The sequence below is a fragment of the Ciconia boyciana genome, chromosome 6 (genome assembly GCF_034638445.1).
Source record: "Ciconia boyciana chromosome 6, ASM3463844v1, whole genome shotgun sequence".
In the NCBI taxonomy this organism is placed as follows: Eukaryota; Metazoa; Chordata; class Aves; order Ciconiiformes; family Ciconiidae; genus Ciconia; species Ciconia boyciana.
The window spans coordinates 4,963,825-4,988,645 of record NC_132939.1 but is presented as its reverse complement, the minus strand read 5'-3'; the positions used below and the strand labels follow the sequence as shown (position 1 = coordinate 4,988,645).

At 38.9% G+C, this 24,821-nt stretch overlaps 1 protein-coding gene across 3 annotated transcripts in view; it reads right to left on the bottom strand.

Moving 5' to 3' along the window:
• Positions 1 to 661: 661 nt before the first annotated feature.
• NAV2 (neuron navigator 2) overlaps positions 662 to 24,821 on the bottom strand; it is a 435,335-nt gene continuing 411,175 nt past the window's right edge. For 2 of the 3 annotated variants that reach the window (XM_072865147.1, XM_072865145.1), the window contains exons 24-36: positions 22,583 to 22,755; positions 19,675 to 19,828; positions 18,970 to 19,129; positions 18,374 to 18,474; positions 16,484 to 16,579; positions 16,157 to 16,325; positions 13,885 to 14,120; positions 12,483 to 12,637; positions 11,924 to 11,995; positions 11,257 to 11,453; positions 10,705 to 10,823; positions 5,494 to 5,697; positions 662 to 4,389 (exon numbers count right to left, since the gene is read on the bottom strand). In XM_072865147.1, the coding sequence (XP_072721248.1) occupies positions 4,264 to 4,389; positions 5,494 to 5,697; positions 10,705 to 10,823; positions 11,257 to 11,453; positions 11,924 to 11,995; positions 12,483 to 12,637; positions 13,885 to 14,120; positions 16,157 to 16,325; positions 16,484 to 16,579; positions 18,374 to 18,474; positions 18,970 to 19,129; positions 19,675 to 19,828; positions 22,583 to 22,755 (1,962 nt within the window). In that variant the 3' untranslated portion in view covers positions 662 to 4,263. The remainder of the gene's footprint in view (positions 4,390 to 5,493; positions 5,698 to 10,704; positions 10,824 to 11,256; positions 11,454 to 11,923; positions 11,996 to 12,482; positions 12,638 to 13,884; positions 14,121 to 16,156; positions 16,326 to 16,483; positions 16,580 to 18,373; positions 18,475 to 18,969; positions 19,130 to 19,674; positions 19,829 to 22,582; positions 22,756 to 24,821) is intronic. The other variant, XM_072865146.1, reaches the window with a different exon arrangement.

Here is a 24,821-nt window from a genome sequence, read left to right as displayed (position 1 = left end):
AATATGTCATGGTTTTATTATAAGTGAGCAACCTGATCTGCCCAGGATCACCAAGTTAAATACTCCTAGAATTTCCCCATCCCTGGAAACATTCAAGGTCGGGTTGGACGGGGCTCTGAGCAACCTGATCTCATTGAAGATGTCCCTGCTCATTGCAGGGGGGGGGGTTGGCCTAGATGACCTCTAAAGGTCCCTTTCAACGCAAACCACTCTATGATTCTATGAAGTTCATTCTGCAAAGCACACGTTCAGAATAAGCCTAACACACATTGCCACATGCAGCCCTTGTGACCAACAGGGACTGTTTCTCTTGAAAAATAAGCTGGCACCAGCTGGTATCAGCATACATCCAGCGTGCTGGCCACGTACGACTGACTGTCAGCTTTATACAGAGAGACTCTAAACGGATAGACCAGTCTTGTCTTGAGCAGATCTTGATGGATACAGTGTGCAAACATTAGCTATGGGAGCAAATCGTATTGGTGTAGTCCCTCCTGGATGTGGGTAAAGGCAGTTGGCACCTTTTCACAAGTACTTATGAGAAGCCAATAAAAGCAAGAACTGAACCCCACAATCTTAAAATAAAAAAAAAAAAAAAAAAGAAAATGTTGATTAAGAAGGGACAAAAAGTTCTGTGAAGCCACAAATCTGAATAAATAAGCATCAATTTTATTGAATCATGAATAATTTAAGACTGGTACAATCATCAGCTTTATTCTCCATGACACAGGGGCCGGGGAAGGGGGAGAAACGGGGAGGGTGAGAAAGGGGAGGCATGATCTCAAACAGACCATTCACAAATTCCAATCCTAAATGAGAACTGAAAATTAAATAGGGAGAGGAGCAAATGGAAAACATCATAAACGTACACAAAATACTCAATTCCTAGTTTTTCTCTTTAAAAATGGCTAGAAAAAATTCATCAAAATGCAGCACTTTTAATCAAATATTTACATTTCTATGTTACAATGAAAAAATGTACATCTTATAGAACATATTTCATAAACTGTTCCACTGGAAACGACTAGATCAAAACAGCAACCTTCCATTTAATATTGACAAAGAAAGATTTTTTTGCTTTGTTTTTGTATTTTTTCTTGAAAGAAAATTGCCACATTTAGACAAGATTTCATACACATAATATCGAAGTTAAGCATCAACAATGAAATATCAGTTTGCTTCTTCCAAAATGTACAAAAAGGCTAACCAACCCTCTCCCTCCCTCCCCTTCCCCAAATAAACCACACCTCATTTATGGCCTGCATCATTCTTGGCAGTTCTGAAGGAAAGAAAATGGTTTATACTTTCAATTTATAACTCAACATGAATGTTGCATAGAATCTTGCATTTCTTTCTTGTTGATTTTTTTTTTCTTTAAACAAGCCAACTTTGTAAGGAAAAAAAAGGCAAAAAAAAAAAAAAAAGAGGAAGCGTTTTGAAAAAGCCTTAAACGAGAACAAAGTCACTTAAAGAAAGACTTAATCTATGAAAAGTCTTGATAAAAACTAAGACGTGTGCACAACAGGTAACCCTGCTTCCCGAAGTTTCAGAAAAGACACTGAATATTGTGATGCTCAGAATGACTAGCCTACTCAAAATTGCCTCTCTCGCTGTAATCCAAGCTAGTGTCAATAAAAAATAATAGGTAACAGAAATTTCTTCCTGAGCTTAAGCACAGGATTAAAAATGAGGAAAAAAAAAAAATACCCCGTTCCCCACAAATAAAACACCATTTTAATCATGTCTTATAGCACTCAGTTAAAGGTTAACTGAGAAATTTTCTAGGATATTAAGTCCGTTTAAAGCCCTAGCCCTGCAACTGGATTTTTTTACAGGCACATGCTCTATCTGCATGGATTCAGTTGGGGGATTAGGTACCAAAATTCACAGTAGTAGCAGGTAAAGTCAGTGCTGGGAAGCAGAATTCTCAAGACTACTGCAAAAATTAACCTCTCTCAAAGTCATCATCAGCATGCTATGTAGTATTTGATTCCATACAGATTTATCCCATTTTTACAGTACCAAGAACTGGATTAGGAACATTGGCTGAGTAACCCTTGGTATTTCATTCAGTGAAATAATGAAATAGAGTTCATAAGGTTAAAACAGTTACAACACCAAGCTCTTCCCCCCCATCATTAAAATATTTAAATTTTTCTTTTACAATATTTTTCTTAAAAAAAAAAAAGTCATCAGCACTTAAAAGTTGTAACAGGAGCAGATTCAAGACCAGCTCAGTAAGACAAAGTACAGTTATGTTACAGAAAGTCATGAGGTATAATAAAACGATCCTCTCAAGCTGAGTCACAGAAGCATGAACTTGTCTGTTAAATTACTTTAAACCCACAAGCTCTTAAAAAAGTGTTTGTAGTAAGCTGCTTCTGTACATTGAAAAACCAGCATATTCCTGTAATTTATTAATGACAGCATTTCTTATAGTTGAAAAGCTTTTTTTTTTTTTTTCTTCCTGCATGGATAAAACAGCTCTTCAGTGATTTATTAGCTGCGGACTGATATGAACCTGAAAAGTTATCTCATTTCCCTCCTTTTTTGTCACATTTAAACAAATTCTAGTATCTCATACAAACAATATTCACAGCAACTTATGATATTCCAAGAGATGACTTTAGCCCTGTTTTTTTTAAATAAAATCCCATAATATACAGCACTAATTTAATCAAACACAATTAGTACAAAATAAGGCATCGCTTTAAAAGTCAGCACCAAAAGATAGCTGGAAAGGCTAGTACAAATCAATATTGAGGAGTGACGTGTTTGCTGAGGTACAGCTGACGTTGTGGTGATGGTGGTGTAAGCATTTGCTTCCGTAAAAAGGAAAGTGCAATTCTTTGGGAGGTGTTCTTGTTCCCCAACAGAAGTACAAGCCTTAACACTGGTAGTGTAGGTGTGTGCGTTCAGAGAGGAGGAGAAATAAAACCAGGTTCACAGCTCTGCCAAAACTCAAAAGCATGGCCCAGCTAAACTTAAAAGACGCAATACCTTCCCTCCTTTTTTTTCCAGACCTGAATACTGCTAAAATGCTATTATTATTATTTTTTTTTGCTATTAAAAAGAAAAGTCATGGAAGTAAATGTTGTCACCAGAGTAGCACTGGAACTGTCACAGAGCTGAGTTTTAACTAACCCATTTATGGTTGTGCTGATTGGAACAAAAACTCTGAACAAAACCCAAACTTTTTAGAAAACAGCTGTAACATTTCATGGCAAGAATTAGAAACGGAAACTCCGACTAATCCCTTTTCAGGGGTGTAGCTCACCTCCGCGTACAGGGCTCACAACGCCTGTGCACTGCCGAAGGTCCTTTGGAGCTGTAGGACTTCACGGGGCATGGCCCTTTCGCTGACTTCTGCGGAGGAGGGAAACTTGCTCTCCTCAATGTAAATAAATCGAGTGTAACGCCACTGAAGTCAACCGAGTTGGTTACGTGGATGTAAGTGGGAAGAGAATCAGGCCCTGACTAGCAAAGGGCTACCTGATCTTTCACTTGTAGTAGGATTGATTGTTACACAGTGCTTGAAAAAACCTGATTTGTTCAGACTGTATATATATTTTTATATATTCCTATTTATATATATATCTTTATAAACACACAATGAAAGAAAGCCAAGGTCTCAGACTGGCAAGGAGAGCAGCGCTTTTTCTTTTTTCTTTTTTTTTTTTTTGTTTTCTCTTTTTTAATATTTATTCAAACTTCCCTGTTTTGCAGCTTTGCCTTTACTGAGTATTATTACCAAGGCAAGCGATATTGTTATAGCACCAGAACTATATGAAGCTGAGTTTAATCCGCAAAGCTGATTGGTAAAAGTCCAGCCCTCACCTATATGGGTTTGGTCAGAAGCAGCATAGGCAAAAATTTCCTCTCCCCTCTCCTTCCAGACAGTACATGGCACAAAGCTGTTTGCTTCATAGCTGTGAAGTTCCCCCCCCCGCCCCTTCAAACCTTTAGTAATGATGATTATTTTTAACATCTTCAGTATCTTAGGCATGAGAGCTTACAGCAACTAAACAGAAGAAAACAAAGGAATAGTGCAGTTCTCATCATCCTCAAAAGAAAAACAATACAAAGGTTGCTTGGGTTGCCCGCACCCAGGTTCAAGACTGACTCCAAGTGTCTTGTTCTTGCAGCTCTAATACTGAGATCCCAGCCCAGCCCAGGAACGTGTTCTCTTCATGAGTCTGTGACCAGGGTTCTTGCCAAGTGGGAGAGGAATAATGGAAACAACCTGTTTCTATCTGAGGAAGATCACAGCGTCGACTCCAGAGATGAATCAAGGATGTCATCATGATGGCTGTTGCTGTTAGAGTCACTGTCGTAACTCTGGGGACTTGAGTAGTTGGCTGCTTCTTGCAGTCTCATTAGCATGTTCATCTGCAAAGGCACAGGAGTTCACCATTATTTGTATTCTGAGGTAAAAAGAATATCAACTCCATATGAAAGCTACAGCGGCATTCGCTTTGCCAGTGGGTAACAAAGGAAAGGAAGAGACAACCAAGATAATTAATCCTGAGTCTCTGAAAAGGGATATTTACTGTAGAACATGTTAAAGCAGCATGCAAGTTAGTCATGAAAAGTATGCTTTTCCAGTAAAGGTGAAAATCAGAAGATTGAAGGAATTAGTCCACAAGTGGTACTTGACAGGGTTCTACAAGCATCCTACCCTTCTCTTCCTCTGACCCACGGAAATACGGACAGATCAGTCAAAAGAGGCAAATCCGAATGTCCTAATATCTAGCTTGGTATTTGTATATGTATATATGAACTAGTAAAAACTGTAACACACATTCTATACTCCCAACTGTCCAGAAAAATGTAGACCTCAACAGAACAGCTTCAGGGCATTCATAGTTCCCACAGCAGTTTCAATAACCGTTTCCCATTGGACGAAAATCTGTATTTAGTGCTACCGTCAAGCTCAATTTATACATTCTATACAAAGACATGTTAACATTTCCCTATATGCTTGTATGGTATGTCTGATTCATAAATTAGACACCAGTCATGGAGACTATTAGTTCGTATATTCTTTGAAAATCTCATTTTTCATTTGGTGTCAAGAACACAGCTCTAAAAGCCATGTGAAGTAAAGCAACAAGCCTATTTTGTGATTGTGGCAAATCAGGCTGAATGAAATGGTTCCCCTGTGTTACTCAGGTATGTTTAACAAGATCACATATTTAATTCCACAGTGTAGAAATTAAGTTTATTACACACTTCCCCAGTCACTCCTCAAAAAATGAATCCTCAAAATATCTTCAACAAATGAACCTGAAAAGCTTCTGTCACTGTTTCTTGCAAAACCGTGCGGGCTTTCCGTGTGAATGCATTCCCTGAGCTGACTTGATGACTTCCCCAGAAACATTGCCTTCTCATTCTAAAACTTTTAATCACTCCTCAGCTGTCCTTTACTTTTTTATGCCCGTTTCTAATCTGTAGAAACGAAGCGGTTCTGCCATTTCAAGAATGAGAGCTTACCAAAGGATCTCCTTCAGCATCACTCACTGGAACTTGTTTGCTGGTCGAGCCTTCCCGTGACATTGAGTAGCCGTCAAAGCCCACATCTTCGGGCCGCAGCTGTAGCAGAGGAGGCCACTCATGGTGCTGTGGGGTGGCCGCCCAGGGGTAGGTGTCCATTACCCATTTGGCAGGATCCTCCCAGGGCGCTCGCCTCCCGTACAACTGGAAAAGCATAAAAACACGTAAAACATTCCTATTAGCCTACCATTTCATTCAGTGCCTACCTAACCAAAACGAATGTGCCGTGAGTCTTTGATTGCATAAAACACTTGCAAGAAGGGCTGAACACAAGTGAGATTTTCCTTACCCTAATGACGTACAAAGTTTTAGCTGTTTTTAATGGCAACTGATTTGGAAGTGGCTGACCACCTCCTTTGAGACTGCAGTGCCCTTCTGTTGGCACCGGTTGAAGAAAGGGAGACCTGAAAACAACCTCACTTCAGAAAGGTTAACTTAAATAAAGTCAATACACAAAGGAGGCCATCAATGTTGATATCTAGGCCGTACCGGCAGCTGCCGGGTCTACGTTTGCTGTCGTCAGGAAACCGCTGCCAGTGGAACGCGTAGGAGGAAACGTGAGCCCTGTCATCAGGCAATAACAACGAATGCCATAGCAAAAGGCTGTCAAGTCAAGGGAATTTCTTTGTATTCAATCAAGAAAAAACACCAGCAGGATTTGGCTATGTTCACGTTCCTATTTCAAGTAAGCAAATTTATTTCCAAAACTTTTTCTGTTTTGAACAGACTGTGTTACTGAACCCCAACATATTCTTTTTGTTATATTTGGTTACGTTTGCTTTAATTAGATAATAAATTCATTTTAATGCCGCGTGACTTTCGAAAGCAAAAATACAGCCTCAGGTGACTTTGTTTTCTTTTGCTTAATACATTTCAGCCTAAACATCCTTCAACAGCAACTGGAGTTTGTCACTGGTATTTTGCCACTTGAATTCAGAGAACTGTCCCTTTTCTGCACAACACACAGGGGGAAAAGCAGTGGTTAACAAAGAAATTAATCAACTCTCTGACAGATCTAAGACTATCTCACTTTCCTCATCACTACTTCTTCTTGGGTTTTTTTGTGGTTTTATTTTTTGCAGACACCTATTTTGTTATCCTCCCCGCTGCCAAACAGCAACAGTTAGAGCAAACCTTTGAGCTTTTAAGTGCTGTTCTTCACTTTGCCAGAAATCCCTGGAACATTCTTGCACCACAGAAGCCTCCAGTGCAACCGGGTCCCTAAAATGCTCCGTCCAAACAGAATGCAAGAGACTGATTTCATCTAGATGCATGGTTAATGAACCCAAATCTGATCTTCCTGCATGGCAGCTGAGTGTTTCTGCAGGCATCCATCAGGCAAGTGCTGTCAGAATGGCACTTTGCCAGAGATTCCTAGGCGATATTACGGAATAATGACGGCTTTCATTCTAAATGATGTCGTGTAGTTCACAGCCTAACCCTTTCTTTGAAAATTTGGCTGTGTTAATTTAGACACGTCGAATGAAGTCCTTGATTCTACTAGAGCCTCCCTGTAACGGTTACAATAAACTTAAATTTAAGTGAAATGTAGATGATAGATGTGAATGCAAGCTTTGTCATAGATGGCAGCCAAATGGCGTGCACAAATCGCAAAGTATTAAATTGCTCTAAATACCAATATCTGCTTTATTCTGAAGCAGAACTGAGCGAGTCCCAGCCCAGAGCAGAGGTGCCCAGCAGATGGTGCTAGGCAATCTTAAACACAGCCTCTTCCACAACCCAAATACTCTTCATCCGTGAGCTGTACTATATTATTTTCCCAGCATAATGTCTTCAAGCTGCGGTATCCGGATCTCCTGTTTTAATCCTGTTCTCGAATTTACAGCAATACGTGTCAGTCGCTAAGTGGAGAGGACTGTATATTTTTCACATGTCCTTGCTACCTAGAAGGTCTGCGTGGACCCTAGCTCATTTCTGAAAATTAGCTAATAAGTAAAATTCCCACTTCAATATATGAAATCATCACATATCTTCAGCAGATGAGAGACTGAATGACTAACTCACTATTCCCTTCCACAGCAACCAGTTCTGCCCGTCCCTTTCACATGCATGTCTTCCAGAGAGCAATTAAGGGGGCAAGAATCTAACAGGTTGCTTCACAAAGCACCTCAGAGAAATGACTGGAGTACGAGTGACGGTGGCAGGAAGCCGCAGGGATTTTGGGTCCTCTTTTTGCTGGTGCTGCATTCTGTATTAATACACCAAGCAGGAAGAACTGGGGTTTTATATCACCCTCTAATTTTCACATCCCTGTTTTGAAGAACAGAAAAACTCAGCTCCAATGGGAGCAATTATTGTAAGGATCCATTTGGCTTGTTTGTCTTTGACCAAAAATAGTTATCTAGATGAGAAACAGATATATAAAAATAGCTCAGTTTAGATCCACAGAGATCAGAGTGAAATCAGCAGTCCACCCTTCCTTTCTGGCAGGCAATTTCATGAGAGATGATGTGTTCTCAGAGGAGCCTTTGTGGGTGTGGAGGACAGAAAATATCCCAAAATGAAACACACTTTTCTAGCATTAGCATGTTAATTAGCACAACTCTGGCTACTCTTCAAGTACTGAAGTCTTATTCTTATCCACAGACTCAACAAAAGAGAAATTCTAGACTACATTGAGAAATTATTTAAATGGAAATGGATTAGCAGAATTTGGGGAAACGGGACTGAAATGGATACAGAATCTACAGCACAAAGTGAGAAACTGAAATCCTTACACCTGGAACGCAAGTTATTCAAATAACCTAAGGAAAGATGCAGATATCAGGCAAAACAAGCAAGCAAAAAGATGCTTGTATTAATTGTTGTTCTTTCTCTTCATTTCTGTTACTAACTTTTCAATCCTTTCCACACCTACTGATCAGCTGATAGGAGACCTTCAAAACACAGTAGAAAGAGCCCAAGCGCCCCTGTGAGTATCAGTTTTCTCCTTTCCAAGGAGGAAATAGCGTCACACGCTCTCCTGTCACTTGTTTTAGGTCAAAAAGATTATTGGCTCCCATTACCTTCCTTTATAGGAAGTTTTATGTAAAATGGTTCTCCTGTTCTATTTCTAGAAAAGTTCCTCCGTGTGTATTGTACCTTAGGACCTATCATGTTCCTCACGTCTAAGAGCTTAACACAATGGTCTCAAAGAAAATGAGGTCTCCAGGTGCTGACAAATTTCAAATGGCAAACACAGTTTGCACAAATTCTGACCAAACTTGTTGAAGAATTCATGTATTTCATTGAATTGTGAGGAGGCGTTAGTAAAAGCTGTTTTCTACGACAGGGTTGTCTTCTCTCTCTCTCTGTTAATAACTATAAATCTCTGCTGTATAGATAGCAAATGAAACCCAAGGTAGTTGTTAACTGGACAATGTAAAATCCCATTATTATTTTTTTCTTAGTACATCTTCAAGTACTCAGACTGGTGCATCTTCACGATTTCTCCATTCTCTGCAGAGTACCCCCATGCGGACGAGAGCTGAACCTCTAATACAGAAAGGGTATTGCATAGAAAAGAAATGTAACAAACAAGCAAATCAAAACAAAATCCCAGTGTTTTCCAAAAGAAATCTTTCACACTTTTTTTTACATCACTTAATGGCAAGGCATCCTGACAGACACTGCAATGGTAAGCCCTAAGCAGTAGCAGAAGGGAGAGAAATATTTGTCACAAACACGAAGGAACCATTCTGCAACACGACTGGTTCTCCATGGAGCTTGCACTTGGAGTTATTTCGTGTTTCAGAAAGACTTCAGACACAGACACATATGTGATGGAGAACCTATTACTTCTGTAAGTAAAATTTCATAACTGTTAATTATTCTTACTAGTAACAAGCCACGTCATGCTTACAGTTTGAATTTTTCTAGTCCAAACTTGTCAAACATCCACTAGACCTTTTTTCCCTGCAAGACTAAAACAGAAGACTCCCATAGACCAAGTAATATTTTAGCTTCCTCTTGAATAAACTGAATAGTTTGAGCTTCTCATCTCTCTCATTGAATAATGCTGCCTGTATCTCAGTGATACCCACTGCTCTTTTCTGAATCCTTTCCACTTTATTTCTAGTAAGTCTCTTTACATACAGAAGTACTATTCTCTTCCTACCTCTATCAGATATAATTACAGCTTATGCCCTCAAAATGGCATTTGTCCTCTTACCAAAACACAAGCTCCCAATGCATTGCCCTAATTTCCTATTCTCCATCTACCTTTAGCCCTTTTTCAATCTTCTAGACTCTCACTGTGCTCCACCTTTTTATTTCTGTATGTGTGATCTTGCGTTTAGCTTTCATGCATGCATTGCCCAGAATTTACTAATATTTGATTATGCCATCTCCAACACTGTCTTTTAAATGTTGTGCTGCCATGCTTATTCTGTGAACAGAGGACCGAAGAATAAAAAAAGGTCATTTTTTCCATAGCTGCATGGCAAGTCAACAGCAATCCTCTGCTGAACCCTGCTCCTGATTCCAACATGCTTTATTGTCATAGAGACGCTAAGAATTGTGTGGTAATGCTTAAAACTATCCAAATTACTAGAGTATGAATCAGTCACTAAGTACAGGCGATCAGTGATTATTTCACTACGGCCTCTGAAAGAATTATGAAGGAATCTACTAAAAAATTCATCCTGTAGACTGAGAAGTAATCAAAATGTCACTGATACTGATCCTGTCACTCATTAGTATGTTTCTCTCCATACACAGCTTTGTTCCTCCTCTGTTGAAAGATTTGATTTACAAAGGAAAATCCTGCATAACTAAGTTAATGACCACAAACGTTTTTCAGATGCACACTACCATTTTAAGGTGTGCTTCTGGAACAGATTATTGAAAGATACCTGGGTGTCTAACTCCCCCCACTGAAAACATCAGTGGTTTGGCACCTAAACACCTTTAAAAAAAAAATCTAATCTGGATTTTTAGTGCTTCCACTTCATATTTCAAAATCACTTGAAGAGAATAATTCTGCCTGAAATTAACGACAATTTAGGCTACATTTTCACAGACATGCAGGTATTCAGTGTGCAAAGTTGTATCTACAGAAAAGGTTGCCATTATTCAGTTTTGTCCGGTGCTGTGTTGCCTTTTGAATAGATACCATTCAAGACCTATGATTTTTCACTTTTGCCTGCTCACCTGTAGCCCTTCTCTAACTGCCTCCAGAAGGTATGGGATGATGGAGTAGTTCCACAAGTCAGTAAACCAAACTCTAGAACCATCTACATCTATTGGACAGGAGAGGAAGAGCCGTGGACCTGGAAAGGGAAATTCAGGTATTACACTCAAATCATGATCATGACATGCCTCAAAATAGGATCAAACAACAACTTCCAGTTCTCTGGAGAAAGAAGCCAAGGATGAGCGATCATAAGTAGCTATCTTGTGAACTGCTCTTCCCGAGAGCTCAAAAAGTCCTCTGAATCAACTTGAAAAACAATAGCCTTCAAGGTGAAAAATGAACCAGATTTCATAACACAGTCTGTATCCAGGACTTAGAAAGAAGTCCTTTTTTCTTAGAAAAAGTATAGTTTGTCTCAGAGTACACTGCCATCTAAAAGTAGGGTTTTAAAGGAACGCTTTTTACCCAATATAGCACAAGGAAATGTACAGGAATGCACTGGATGTACAAGGAAATAAAATACATACATTTACATATGCCTGGGCATATGGGCAGAGCACAGCACTTACCAATAGTAACATCAGAGGAGCTGTGAGCCTCCAAGAATTTGTTCAGATGGTGCCAGACCTTGGGAATCCAATCAATAATTTTAACCAGCTCTGCATTTCTCATCCTGCCACTGATCTCTGTTTCAATTAGTTTTCTTCTCAAGAAACGGCCAAGAAAGCCTTTGACCGGCTCAGTGTGGTTAGCACATAGCACCCATCTACGGCAGAACAGCAGACACGTCCATTATTTCTCTTTCATGCTACTGAACATACCTATTCTGGGCTAAATTTCTTTTATTACTTTTAGATTATTATCATGATCAAAATGGGTTATCGCAGTCACATATGTTTCTTAGCAAAAATTATTTTGGAATGATGAGTTCACTAGATGTAACAATTTGTATTGTGCATTGTTTCAGCTTATTTCTCATTCAGTATCTGCTTTGCCTATAATCTTATTTCAAATTTGTTAGAGGATCAAATATCTTAACCCTCTGAAAAGGAAAAGTTTTATGAACCACAGTTACTTTAACAACAGAGTTGCACATGTTAGGGCAGCAGCTAGTAGCAAATGGTATTTCTTTCTCAGTTTGCTGTTTCAGCTGATAAGAACAATTTCAGATGACTCAGTAGCCATTACTCCTTTGCCAGCCCACAAACATAAATAAGAAACATGAATAAACAGTACCTGAAATTGTGGTGAAGTTGAAGATTAGGCGTTGAGGAGGTGGCTTGGTTCATTGTGCCAATAATATATGGACTATTAAAAAAAAATAAAAAAAAAAAATCAAGCAAATCATACTTGTAAATTTTGAAAAAACTTCTTAGTAAGATCTCAACATAAAAAAAGGTTATTCAAACCTCTTTTGTCAAAGAAGGTTTTTGTAGTTACTTATAACCAAACTCTCTACTCAGAATCTGACTTCTGAGAACATCAAATTCTGAAAGCAAAACAGAAAACTCAAAGCAGGAACTTTCACTAAAAATGGGGTTTTAGCATTGAAGATCTACTGCATGAATTGAATGCAAATTACCCTCTACTACTTTTTTATTACTGATTTCAGAGGAATTGATCATTTTATGAAGAAAAACACCTCTGAAGAGCTGTCCATAATATGGACGGTCTGGCCATCTCAGTCCATTTTACCAAATTAATCTAGAGTTCAGTTTTGTGATCACATTTTGCAACAGCGGTGGTCTGACTGCAGTATTGAAATTTGGAATGCGTTCTGAAATTATTTCTTTACCATTTGTGGTACTTGCAGTTTAGAAGTCCATTAAAGATCTCTCCTAGGGAGCTAACATGATGCAAATTATCCAAAATGATTACAAGAGGCATATCCACAGCGTTATTTTCACTATTACACTGGTCTGCTAGGTTGGACAGGTATTGGCGGAGTTCCTGCAAAGCACATATATAAAGAAAATAAAAAGAATAAGAAAAAAAATAAAGAGAGTTTTCATCATGCTCCTTGAAAATCCAGTTAAGACAAATAAGCTACCGGCTTTGTCATGAAATCTAAAGCAAAAGAGCATGCCATCTTACAAACGCACACATTTTTCCATGAGAAAACAGAAGAATATGGGTTTCTTTTCTCTTTTGTAGGTTATGCTGAAAATTCAAAGACTGTATCAGAAATCCTGTGTGAGAAAAGGGCTTAAAGGGGGGGTAAGATTTTGTCGTTTGGTTTGTGTTTTTTCATTCGTGCTGTCCTAATCTGACACTCAGAGGTCTGAAACATATTTTTCCTTCTTTTCAGGAACTTGTTCCAACTCTCTATATACCAAATCAAACTTTGCATTCCAGCTAGGTTTGTTACATCTTCTTGCAACTGTGTTTCTATCAAAATACGGCCGATAAAATTAATCTGGAATAAAGCATCCCTCAGCAGAGGCCAAATTCGGATGCCTTCAGTAACGCCGTGGAAGAAGAATGAGCTTGTGGGGCTGCTGCTGGGTGACTGGGTGTGGTTGAAATGCTCTCAGCAGCTTTAAAGCATCTATTCCATAGCACGGCTCAAATTATACCAGTGGTGTACAACCACAATTTCAACCGTCCCTATCCTCCAGAGGAAAATGTACCTAAGGCCATCAAATATGGAGCTTTTTTTTTTTTTTTTTCCTTTAATCTAGATGTTCACTGGAGGTATATTCAGCAAAACCAGCAGCACATAAAAAAGCAGAGACATGCCTTGCTGGTGCAGGAATGTGTCTGGACAACAGTCACCCCAAACCCAGTGTATGCAGATTACAGCTGCTGATACTTGCAGCTGCAGAAACTCTTGACAGCCTAGAGATGCATTTGAGGGTTTTTGGAAAAACGCCCACATGCAATAGGGATTGCTTAAGTTGCTGGGAATTTTATGCAGGTGTTTAACTTCCTCAGCAATTCTCAGGCTTCTAACCACTTGAAAATCATGACACCTTTAGGTGTTTAAATATACACCTGGAAGCCTGCTAGTTCAAGCCCACAATCAGGTGAATCTGCGGTTCTGAAAATCTCAAATATTATTCCCTTCAGGATTAACATAACACTTTAAAAAGAAAGGTAAGTTTAAAATCAGCTTGTGATGGATTAATAAGAGAGCAGTCTCTCATTTTTTATATACATTAGCATTAATTGTGCAGGGATGATTTCCGTTTCCTCACCTTACTGGATTTATGGTCCACATTGAACGTTGCGATAATGCCATCGGCCAACTCCCTGCCCTCTCTAAGGACCATATACTCAGACAGACGGTTTGCTAGGTATGTTTTACCAGTGCCACTGGGACCAGATAAGATAATCCGCCTATGTTCCATCAGGAGAGAGACATAACGCTGCAGTATAGGCTTTGGGATCAGTGATTCAAACACCAGACCGTCCAAACTGTTCTCACAGATACCTGCAACAGAAAAAGATTCCTCATTTAGTGGGATTCCAAATTTTTATCCAAATTACCTGCATTTTTAAAAGGTTTTTTTTTTTTTTTTTTTTTTTTTACTAAGTAGCTGCAATGCTGCAAAGCAATCCCATTAGTGGAGTTTGAACAAATCCAGATTAGTTGAAATGACTAGATAGTCAAACCGGAGAACTTAAGAATGTGATTTTGTGAATGTACCTGGGCCCAGTAATAGTAGGAGAAACCCCCAAAATAACACTTAGAAACAACAGATTTAGATCTGACCTGACCAAGCTGTCACTTCAGAGATAAATCCCTTCCCCACTCTGGTATCCCCCGAGGTCGAGAGGAGCACATATAAAGCTGGTAAAACAAGTACAGAAGTGACCTAATGGGCTTAGCCTGGATCCTCCGTCAGCTCTCCCAGTTTTCAGCGTCCTCAGCTGCATCCTACAGTGTCTAAGGCTCTATGAAAGCTGTTGTGCAAATGATTCCAGGCCACATTTTTCACACACAAACCATCCGTTTTGCAGTATTTCCCCATGTACAGTACACGTTCATCCAGAATTTACCTGTTTACTTTTGAATCACTAGACAAAAAACCCCCAGCTATCATCAACTCCCCCTGCTTTCCCAAACACTTGTAATTAAACTCCTTCTCTGTATGCTGATAGTTATCTCTTCTAACATAAAACTCCTACTGATAAGCACTTACGCAATGTCAGCAGTCACTTTATGCAGAATTGGCTCAGGGAAAATACACAGTGCTTCAAAATAAACAGCAGAAAGGAAAGCTGGCAGATCACACACAGAAATGTTTGCACCTCGATAGTTATTTGGAATATTAAATATTTATATAGGCAGCTTTATCTCTCAAAGGTATGTGTAAAGTGATTTTCCATAAATTGATTAAATACATTTCTGTTTTATTGAAAACTGTTATCACACATGAACCTTCAAAGTACAAGTCAAGCCAATGCAAATTAAATATAAAATCAGACTGCAGCTTTGCAGATATGGCTAGACCTTAAGCAATATTTCAGTTGGGATTTACTATTGGACAATGTATTCTAAGTAAGCAGAATACGCTGGGCTCACATCAAGCCTCAGTAAATTGAGATATTTCATGGCTTGTCTTCCTGCCCACTGATTTGCTGCCCAAGGTAATTGATTTTTTTACACCAATATTCAAAAATCAAACTACTTTCAGTTCAATGCCACAGTCAAATTTCAAGCTTGAGCTGCAGAGTGTTTGGCAATGCTCTCAAATACTCTACTGTCTGTATGCAGATCTATGTGAGATTTCACCGGTGTAACTTCGAGCAAACTGATGTACATTCAAAATGCAGTGGTTGAGGATTTTTTCCCCTCAAATCTAGTTTCATAGCATAGTTTTCATATAAAAATGGTTCCCTGAGGAACAAAATGAGAAACCATATGAGAAATATAAGCATTAAATTCTTATCAGTATGATATAATGAAATCGATGAGAATTCTGAAAACCATACATTTTGAAAAAATCCAGATTTTAAGGTGTCCCATGAATTCTGCGATCCCTCCTTACTGGTGCCTAAGGAGGGACTCTTCAGCGTGACCAGTCAAGCAAGTTAAATCAAGAATTTTTTTTACTCTGCATGAAGGAAATAACAACTATAGCTGTTACAAAGATGTAATGAAATTCTGAGGCTTTATTCATTTGGCAGCTACTTTGCTGCTCAAACAACTCCACTACGTCCCCTGCGGTGTGAGGTCTTCTCCAGGACAACTCCAGGCATCAGTTCAAGATACGTGGAGAAAAAAATGCTGTGTGTGTAATTAGTCCTACTGTTACAGGTTGAAAATTTGCTGAATTTATAGACTTAACATACTCTTAAGTGCTGTGTTTATCAAATGAAAACAGAAGGCCCTGTAAATAAAAGGCAGGGACGGGAAAAAGAAACACAATAAAAAGTTTCTACTCCTCTGAGTTTCTTGACACAGCAAGCTTTGATAAAACTGTAATTAGTGAGAACTACAACAGACAGGTCAAGCGTAATTACCTTTGATGGTAACTGAAATAGTGTTGTTTTCTCCAACTAGATAGCCACAGGGCAACAGCTCAGGTGTCTCTGCACTATTAGTGCGTTTGATTTCTCCAATGCTGTAGCCCAGAACACTGTCTGAATTCAGCCCCAGCTGGCTCACGGGATCCACGTGAATGATATACTCCTAGGGTGAAAAAGGGACACGAAAAGTTAAGCAGCACTGAAATCACTCAGACTTTGTTCTATGCTATAATAGCAATAATCACAGCAAGTTAAATATCACTTGGTACCATCAAAATCTAATGGGAGAATTCAAGCACACAGCAAATTGTACTCACTAACCTTAAACAACCGTCTTACAACCCCATCCAGAACATCCCATTTGGTCTTGCCACTGACTCCGATGCAGCCTATGAGGAAGGTGCGAGGCCTCGAATCCTAAAGGCATAGAAATGTGAATTTAAGTTAATAAATAAATCCTAACTGTATCAGACAAGTCTGTTTAATGTAATTAAAACGCTGGGTTTTTTCCCCCCCCTTTTTATTCTTTTTTTTTTTTTAAATTAGGGTGCATCTCTACCACTCTATATGGTGAATTCTGAACGCTATATGAAATCCTTCTTTTCTACTAAGCATTTTCTACAGCGTTGGAGTCACAAATCTAAAGGACACTGAAGTGGTACTGATTTTAAGCAAGAGGCATTTATTAATCAATCCATGAACAAGTAGCATTGAACAATTAGCATGAACAGCTTAGCAAAAAGACTCTTAGGAAAATTCTAGGCCAAAAAGTTCATGGCATGTTCATTTTTCCATGACTTCACAATCAAATATGTTGCATTTGTAAGGTTTATCCTATTTACTTCTAGAAATGCTGCTATGGATACAGAAATCTAAATATATATATATAGAAATTATACATGGTTATATGTATCTGTAGTAATATATAGAGATAGTTTTTTATATATGTATATATAACAACTTGTGTGTTATGTTTGGTATATCACAGCGCTTTAGTTGATAATTTTGTTTCTGATTTCTAAGGCAGATTAAAACAACAGAACGCACCTCATTTTTCTATTCTTCTATAGCTGCGCTCACTGTGAAACATTCATTGAAGAAAAACTAATTTCTATCAGAAGACTTCAAGTTCAACTAAAACGTAAGGAATCATTTCCACGTGGTAACATTACTGACTGTGAGCACAGTGGAGTCCAACAGCATTAGCAATATAGTTTTACTGTTAATTTGCTTATTCAGGGCTGTAATTTATTAATGCACAATTGGTATTTAACGGAAAGATCTGCTGAGTCAATTTTATTTCTGATTATTCAAATTTTTGTCCCCCCATTACAAAAGACATCAAATTATTTCTTAAATACACTTTTACAGGTACTCATACTGTGAGATAGCAAGGTCAGTGCTTGGTAAAGATTGTGTAGTACATTCATGCACGCATTACACACATGAGGTGGGCTGCAATTTTACAATATCTGAAATTTATTTGGGTATTTAGGATTCTTTCAATTACTTGAGAACGGAGAACATCTGAAAGATGTCATTCAGAATGGGAAACTTGTACCAGAGAGGACAACTTGAACTAGAACGATAAGATCTCCCAGTTTGGATCCATTAAGTTCTTGCAGAATATCAGTGCTTATAGCATTTTGGTGCACCTCCTACCCACGCACTGGATTGCTTCCATTGTTAGTTAAAATTTTATTGAAGTTTAACAGGAAGGCCCAAGAGCTTTGTGCAGCTTTTGTTAAAAGACCGTATCAGTCTTAAACAGATGCTATCTCAAGCTGCAGACTAGTCCGCTAACCTCCTTGACGCTGTAAGAGTGGCCTGCTTTTCAGAGATACTACTGAAAGGCTTAAATTGTAACGTTATCACCTACGCCGCTGGCACATGGTCTAGTTTAGCAATCCTGTGTTATCGACATGCTTCATGGCCAGTGCTGATGGCACCAACAAGAAACTGTAAGAGAGAAAGCTATTACAGGTGAGTCCATGAGACAACCTAAACTGGCAGTATTGGCTCTCAGCAGTTCCAAGGAAGTGGGGGCTTAGTGCTTTGGCTATCACTAGTGATACACCAATGAACTATTTTGCAGAGAAAATTTTAAAAAATATTTTGCAAATAAAAGCCTCCAAAACAGATTGGATTTGAATTCTTTGCCCCATTCCAAAGTCACTTACATTTCAAAGCTGGGGATGAAAGACAACTCACCTCCTTCCATTTCATCTCATCCTGAAAGTTGACAACTATTTTGACGTGCCTGCCTCCTTCTTTCCGGGCAGAGCCATCTCCAGTGTCATCTAACAGCATGTCTGTGAACAGAAAACATCAACAGCTTCACAGCTGTATCCTAATAACACTGATGACTATTCTGGTTTACGCCAACACGTCTAGTGTAGTCAAACACAACACATCTGGGCTTCACATGCCCAGAGGTAAAATGTAAGAACCAGGTTTACTGACTTCCCTACCAAATATCAGTATCACTCTTAAAAAGCGAAGGTCATTGAAAATTATTAGTCAGTTACTCTGTATTTTCCTTCCTATGACATATCCCCTGGCAAATGTACACCATTAAATGGCTTTAAACATGACTCTTCGCAGCTGAGGTCATAATTGGACAACTCCGATCTAGGGTGTAGCAGACCTATGACGACATTTTAAAAGAAGGCTTTATGCCAGCTCCTGACATATTTCCACACCTCAACTGTTAATAATTTTCATGCTTTCATTTTTCCATGGCTAACCAAACCAAATCTTCCAAGTGCAGGATAAAACCTGCCCACTGCCTTTCTCATTAAACTCACCGAGACTGGTTGACTCCGTGAGGTTCAAACTGTGTTGAGAGAGACCCACTGAATGTCTTGGAGAGGATGAAATGGAAACCTGAGACTGAGCCCTGCTACAGCTGCCGTGGTTTTCAGATTTCAGTCGATCATTTTCTGCTTTTAATTTTTCAATCTCACTCTTGAAAAGACAAGTCAGGAGTTAGAAGGCACAATTAAAACGTACACTTAAAAGAGAGCAACACAAGTAACGAGTAACTTAAGAATAAATACTAGTTTAGCAGAAATGCCATTTTCATATCATCTTAATTTATTTTAATAAATTAATGATTTTAATTATTACAATGTCCCTTCCATGAAACTTTTCAAAGTATCCTAGAAAACATAAATATGTGGGAATTCGCTAAACCCTGAAACGCAGCGACGTTAAGGCAGAGAGCATTGGAACATTTTAAGAGGTTGCTGACAGTCAACAAAATGATCTCCCTGTAGGTTTCTAGGGTTGAAACAGTTACAGCTGCAGAGTTAAGGGCAGCAGAATTCATGTGGTCAAGCTGACTTTTAATGAAGCTACAAGGTTTAACACTGGCACAAAGCTAGACATAACTTTTAGTAAGCATTCAAAAACTTCAAATTTACCTTCTTTCAGATCTTTACTGCGTGGCAGGTTGGCCAATCTTTAACACATCAACATAGACTGCAACATTTGGGGGGGTTATTTCTTACCTGCATTCTGTTCATCGCCTCCCGAAGCTGGTCAAGCTGATGAGCGGAGCTAAGGGCTTCTAGACGAATATCAGTCAACTTCATCTCCTTGTCTCTTAGCTCATTTCGTAACTGCATGACTGTTTCAGCTTCACTGTCCGTGCATTCAGAAATACTGGAGAAGATTGAAAAACAGACATCGAACAAGACCATTTGTTACTTTTTAGATAGTGCTACTCCATCATTTATAAGTAAAGGAGGAAAAAAACCCTTTTATTCTGCAGGAAGCAGGCAACAGTTTTGGCTTATTGGACTAGTGATACCATAAATCAGATATTAAATAGGTCATGGAAACATCAGAGACGAGTGAAATAAATACGTCTGAGGGTTATTTTTCTTTAATCAGCATCTGAAACAGAATTCTGGAAGTCACCTACTATTGGATAGTCTTAATTTTTTTCATGGTAGTTGCCATAAAGGAAAACTTCTAAAGCCAAAATCTAAATAAATTAAGAGGGTGCAGGCAATAACAGCAGTTGGTTGGAGATTGATGAGTTTACAGACAGATTTAAAGCTCACCAGGTGTGCACAGCTGGGTTTCCCTGAACTGTTCTGGAGGGCTTTAGAACTCTACACCTATTGAAGCGTGATAAATTCCTGCTTGCTTTAAAGCACTCATGCTTCAAAAATTTTTGGTGGCGTTTTTCTGCCCTCCTCCCACAAAAAAAGATTCTGGGTGAATAACATTTCAGCACATTCGTAAGTATATCTATATAAAGATCAACTACACAGCTGCATGCTTTGAGGGAGATTTCATTTAAAATGTTTCTCCCTAAATCAGGTTAATGAGAGATGTTTTCCCCACCAAAAAGCCAATAAGCCAAAATACACAAGTTTTACTTGTGCTCTAGCCTTCCCTCAGTTCGCATATTTACTCTTTTCTCATGTTTAGCCTTTTGGCTTTCGTGTCAAGATGAGATGTGTGCACATAGCATTTTCACTGACGATAGACGAGATCATCATTTGACAATTTTCTGGCCTTAGATTTTTAAAGCACAATTTGCTGTAGTCACCAGAAACTCACCAAGTTAGGCTCAAGAGACTGGAGAAGCTTTAAAAAAAATACACAGGGGATTATATTCTGCTACTAACATTTCATCATTATTATACGGCTGGAAACTATTGCTATTGTTTTCACCTCTTCATGTGAAAACAAGTGATGGGCAAAACTTCAAGTTCGGGTACTTACTCAAATGCGTTTGATCTGAAATCAGGCTGGAAGCTTTCCGTGACATCTACAAGGTCGTAAGGCTGTCTGGTAATTACATGTTTCACAATACTACCTCTTACAACTTTCTGTATTTATTTATCCTACTCAAGTGACGAAGCTACTCATAGAATTAACAGAATATCTGTTTTACAAAGTTTTCCAAGCACACTCTAAAATGTGAGTTTAGACTCAAAACAGTGCGGTAACGCAATTATTTAACTTTATTTCACAGGTGGCCAAAATGAAGCATCAAGATTGCCTGTGACCTTCCCATGAACATAAAATGAGTTAAGCAGCAGAGCAGAAGTCCTGACTTTAAAGTCTACATCGCATTCTCATACACACACAAGTAGAAGGGTACGGTTTGGTCCTACAGATGAGCCTATACAATAGCTTGCTACTACCCAAAGGACACATTTGTTTCTCACTCCTCTTCCCCAGCCTGCTCCCGGCTGTGCTGCTGTCGTGCCCCATGCTTACGCCAGCTCCAGCACTCATCAGAGTCTGATCAGACCCCTGAGCTGAGCCAACCCAGCAACCTGGGGGAAAAAAACCTGTTCACGTTTCTGTCAAATTATTTTTCACGTAATTTAGCACGTTGCTTCGGCTCAGTGGAGTTGCCTGAGAAGTAGCAGAGCCAGTGCAAGGGAAGGACCAGGCACAGGCGGCTGGGGAGGTACAGCAGAAACGAGGAGCGGATCATCTCCATTCATCAGGCACAAGCCATTAGATGAGTTCAGCTGTATCACCACTAAACCATGCTGTTTCATTTCCAGTAAATCCTTACCTTTATCTGAATTTGTCAACTTAATTGGGAACTCATCATTGCAGATTAGTACAATATGTGCTGTCTTTAGCCAACAGAGAAAACAAAATCCCAGACTTGGCCTGGCTTGTTTCATTAACAGCAAGCGATCCAATTAATTCTGCACTCCAAGGTCACCCTGGTTATAAATACTCTTCATACTCAGTATGTTCTGCTGAGAGAGCACCCCAATGAAATATTAAATTATACCCAGTAACAACGCTATGATTTTGGCTTCTGGACACTGATGCAAAGGTACTGGGTTGGGAGTCAGCTTACATATCTTTAATTCCCTGAATATATAAATCCAACTTTTCTGTCCTCTGCCTGTAATCTCCTTTGACTACAGAACATTCAAAACAGGCAGTAGTTGAAAGTGGGATCTTTGCTCTTTCTTTTGCCCGTATGACAGGGTTAAGGGTTCTACCCAAAACACTTAGCACAACACAGCCCCGCTCTGGGAGATAATGCAAGGGATGCTTGGGAGTGGGACTGATCCGTGGCAACAGACCAGCCCTGACCTACAGGACAATCCTGTCTGGCCCACTGTGTCTTCTGCTGGGGCCCCATGGTGAAGAGCTGGTTTTAGCAGTGCATGTAACTGAACAGCTGTCAGACTCTTGCAGAGCTTATACAGATGTGCGGATTCTTAGACAGAGGAACCAAAGGGGACAGGATGCTGTAGGGGACGTTTTGCCTCTGCTTGTTTCTGTAAAGTGGCCTAGAGGTGTCCTGTAAAGCTAGCATGGAAAACATTGGATCTCTCCAAAGCACGGTATTTCTCTTTGCCTCTACCAATGCAGCAAGATGCCTTCCTCTCCATTTTCTATTTAAAAATTTAAAAAATCACTTACAGAGAATTGGAATGGGAAGCTCTCAACAATGGTGTTGAAACAGTGGAGTTATGGTGTGGTAGCTTTGGTGAAGAAGGTAATGAAGAATCAGTCATCTCCTCAATATCTGAATGAGAAGACGCTGACTTGGGAGATTTCTTTTTACCAAAAGCTTGCTTGAAGGAGCTGCGTAGCTGAAAAAAACAAGACCACAACAGTAGGCACATCATTAAGAATAAAACCAGACAAAAAAAGCCACAGAGTAAAAACTCGAACATGCAAATACTCCAAACGATACAGCCATACTCACATATATTTTAATACAGGTAGAAAAAAAATAAAAAAGCTTTTTTTCCTTAACTATTTTATGAGATTAATAAGGGTCAATAGGACTGGATATCAACGCTTTGTATTTTTAAGATAACAATTTCATAGCAAATTCTGTTCAGTGCAACAAGCCTTACAGCGATGTTGTAACAACTTGCAGCTATAATGTAACGTGGCTCAGACAAGGTTAATGATGCTGAAATGGTTAGTGATGTAAATGGATGGGTTAGCTTTGTATCTCATAGTTTAAAGTAGGTCTTCCTTACCTCATTGACCTGCCGGAAGAAGCGCAAGCAAAAGGAAGTGGGGGAAGGAAAAAAGACATGTTTTAACAGATAAAGCCAGTGATAAGGAAAGCTTTGGATTTCTAAGACAAACATGACCAATAGTCAACAAAGACGAACAGTTACTTTAAAACTGGAACCCTGTGTTTTCCAAAACCAGGTGTTTCAAACAACATACGGTCATTTTTTGCATTACTTGAGGGGGACACCAGACCCAAATCTCTTATCTATTTAAATTATATTTTCTCCTTAGCTCAGACAGAATGTTTTGGCTAACAGCCAAGTTAACATTGTGTTTTTCCTTGCAGGAACAGGTATTTCACCAGGTGAAAAGACTGAATCTTCTCTACCTACCTGCAACCAAAATAACCTTTTTTAATGTGACTGCCATTTTCCAAACAACAAAAAGAATGAATATTCATGTGATTAAACTGATGTCATCCCAAAGTTACAGTTCAACAGTTAGTGTTCAAGAAGCGTTTGGGCAACGCTCTTAGATACATGGTTTAACTTTTAGGTTGCCCTCTGTGGAGTCAGGGTTTGCACTTGATGATCCTCATGGGTCCCTTCCAACTCAGGATACTCTATGAACACCGTTTAACACTATCACAAATTACAAGTTGTAAACAGGCTGGCTTAATATGAGCTGAAAGACTCCTGCAGTGAGAAATGCTGAAAAGCTGGTGTTTCAGCTCAAATGGACAGCTGCGTTGTTTCTATATATAACAAAAGGATCTTGGCTGAGAACTTCCTCAGTATTTGTGGAATAAACAATGTGAATCAGACTCAACTTATATATTTTTCTCAGTAAATTACTGATTTAATTTCCAGTCTTCATTTTACAGCAATGATGTACTCATTTTTAATAACAACATAAAAATACTGTCCTGTTTCTTCTACTTCATGAAAACTTTATTTATATCTCTTTATAATAAGGAGATGTTTCCTTAACCTTCTTTAAAAATAGTCATCTGAGGAAGGAGAAGTGTAGGCTGATGTAGGATATCTACTAGGTTACAATAACAAAGAACAGAAGCTAAAGCAAAAATTTAAAAAGCGTTTATCTTAACTAAGGCTTAATGATTACAAAAGGTTTGTATCACAAATTAAGAGTTGCTAGCAATTTAAAAGTTCCAGCAATTTACGCTGTCTATAACTAACGTATAAACCAGCACAAGAAGGATTCGGAGATGCCATTGTTTCCGTTCAACCAATTATTTAATGGGCAGAGTGGAAATACTGCTGTTATGAAGGAGCTGGCAAGATATCAAAATGAAACCATCAGGATAAGAGCGAAATAAAAAAAAGAACCTGCTCAGGAAGCTGTTTCTTACAGTTCAGGAGTTTCATAAACATTTCTGAGAGGATATTGTGCAAATACAAATCAAGCGTTTACCAGCTCAAACCACATTTTGTATCTATACAGATTTATCTGTACACCCAAAAGATCCAGGGAGATTTAAATTCAGCGGGAAGGAAGGGGTGGATTGCTTTACTGGCTACAATAAAGGATCTAGGGACTTTAGTCCTAACTACAATCAGACTAAGTCACTAAGGCAGTTATGGTCTAATTGAAAACGGAGTTTAACATAATGTACCTTTCCTCCAGTACAGGGTACCTTGTACACAGTACGTGATGAGCAAAGAAG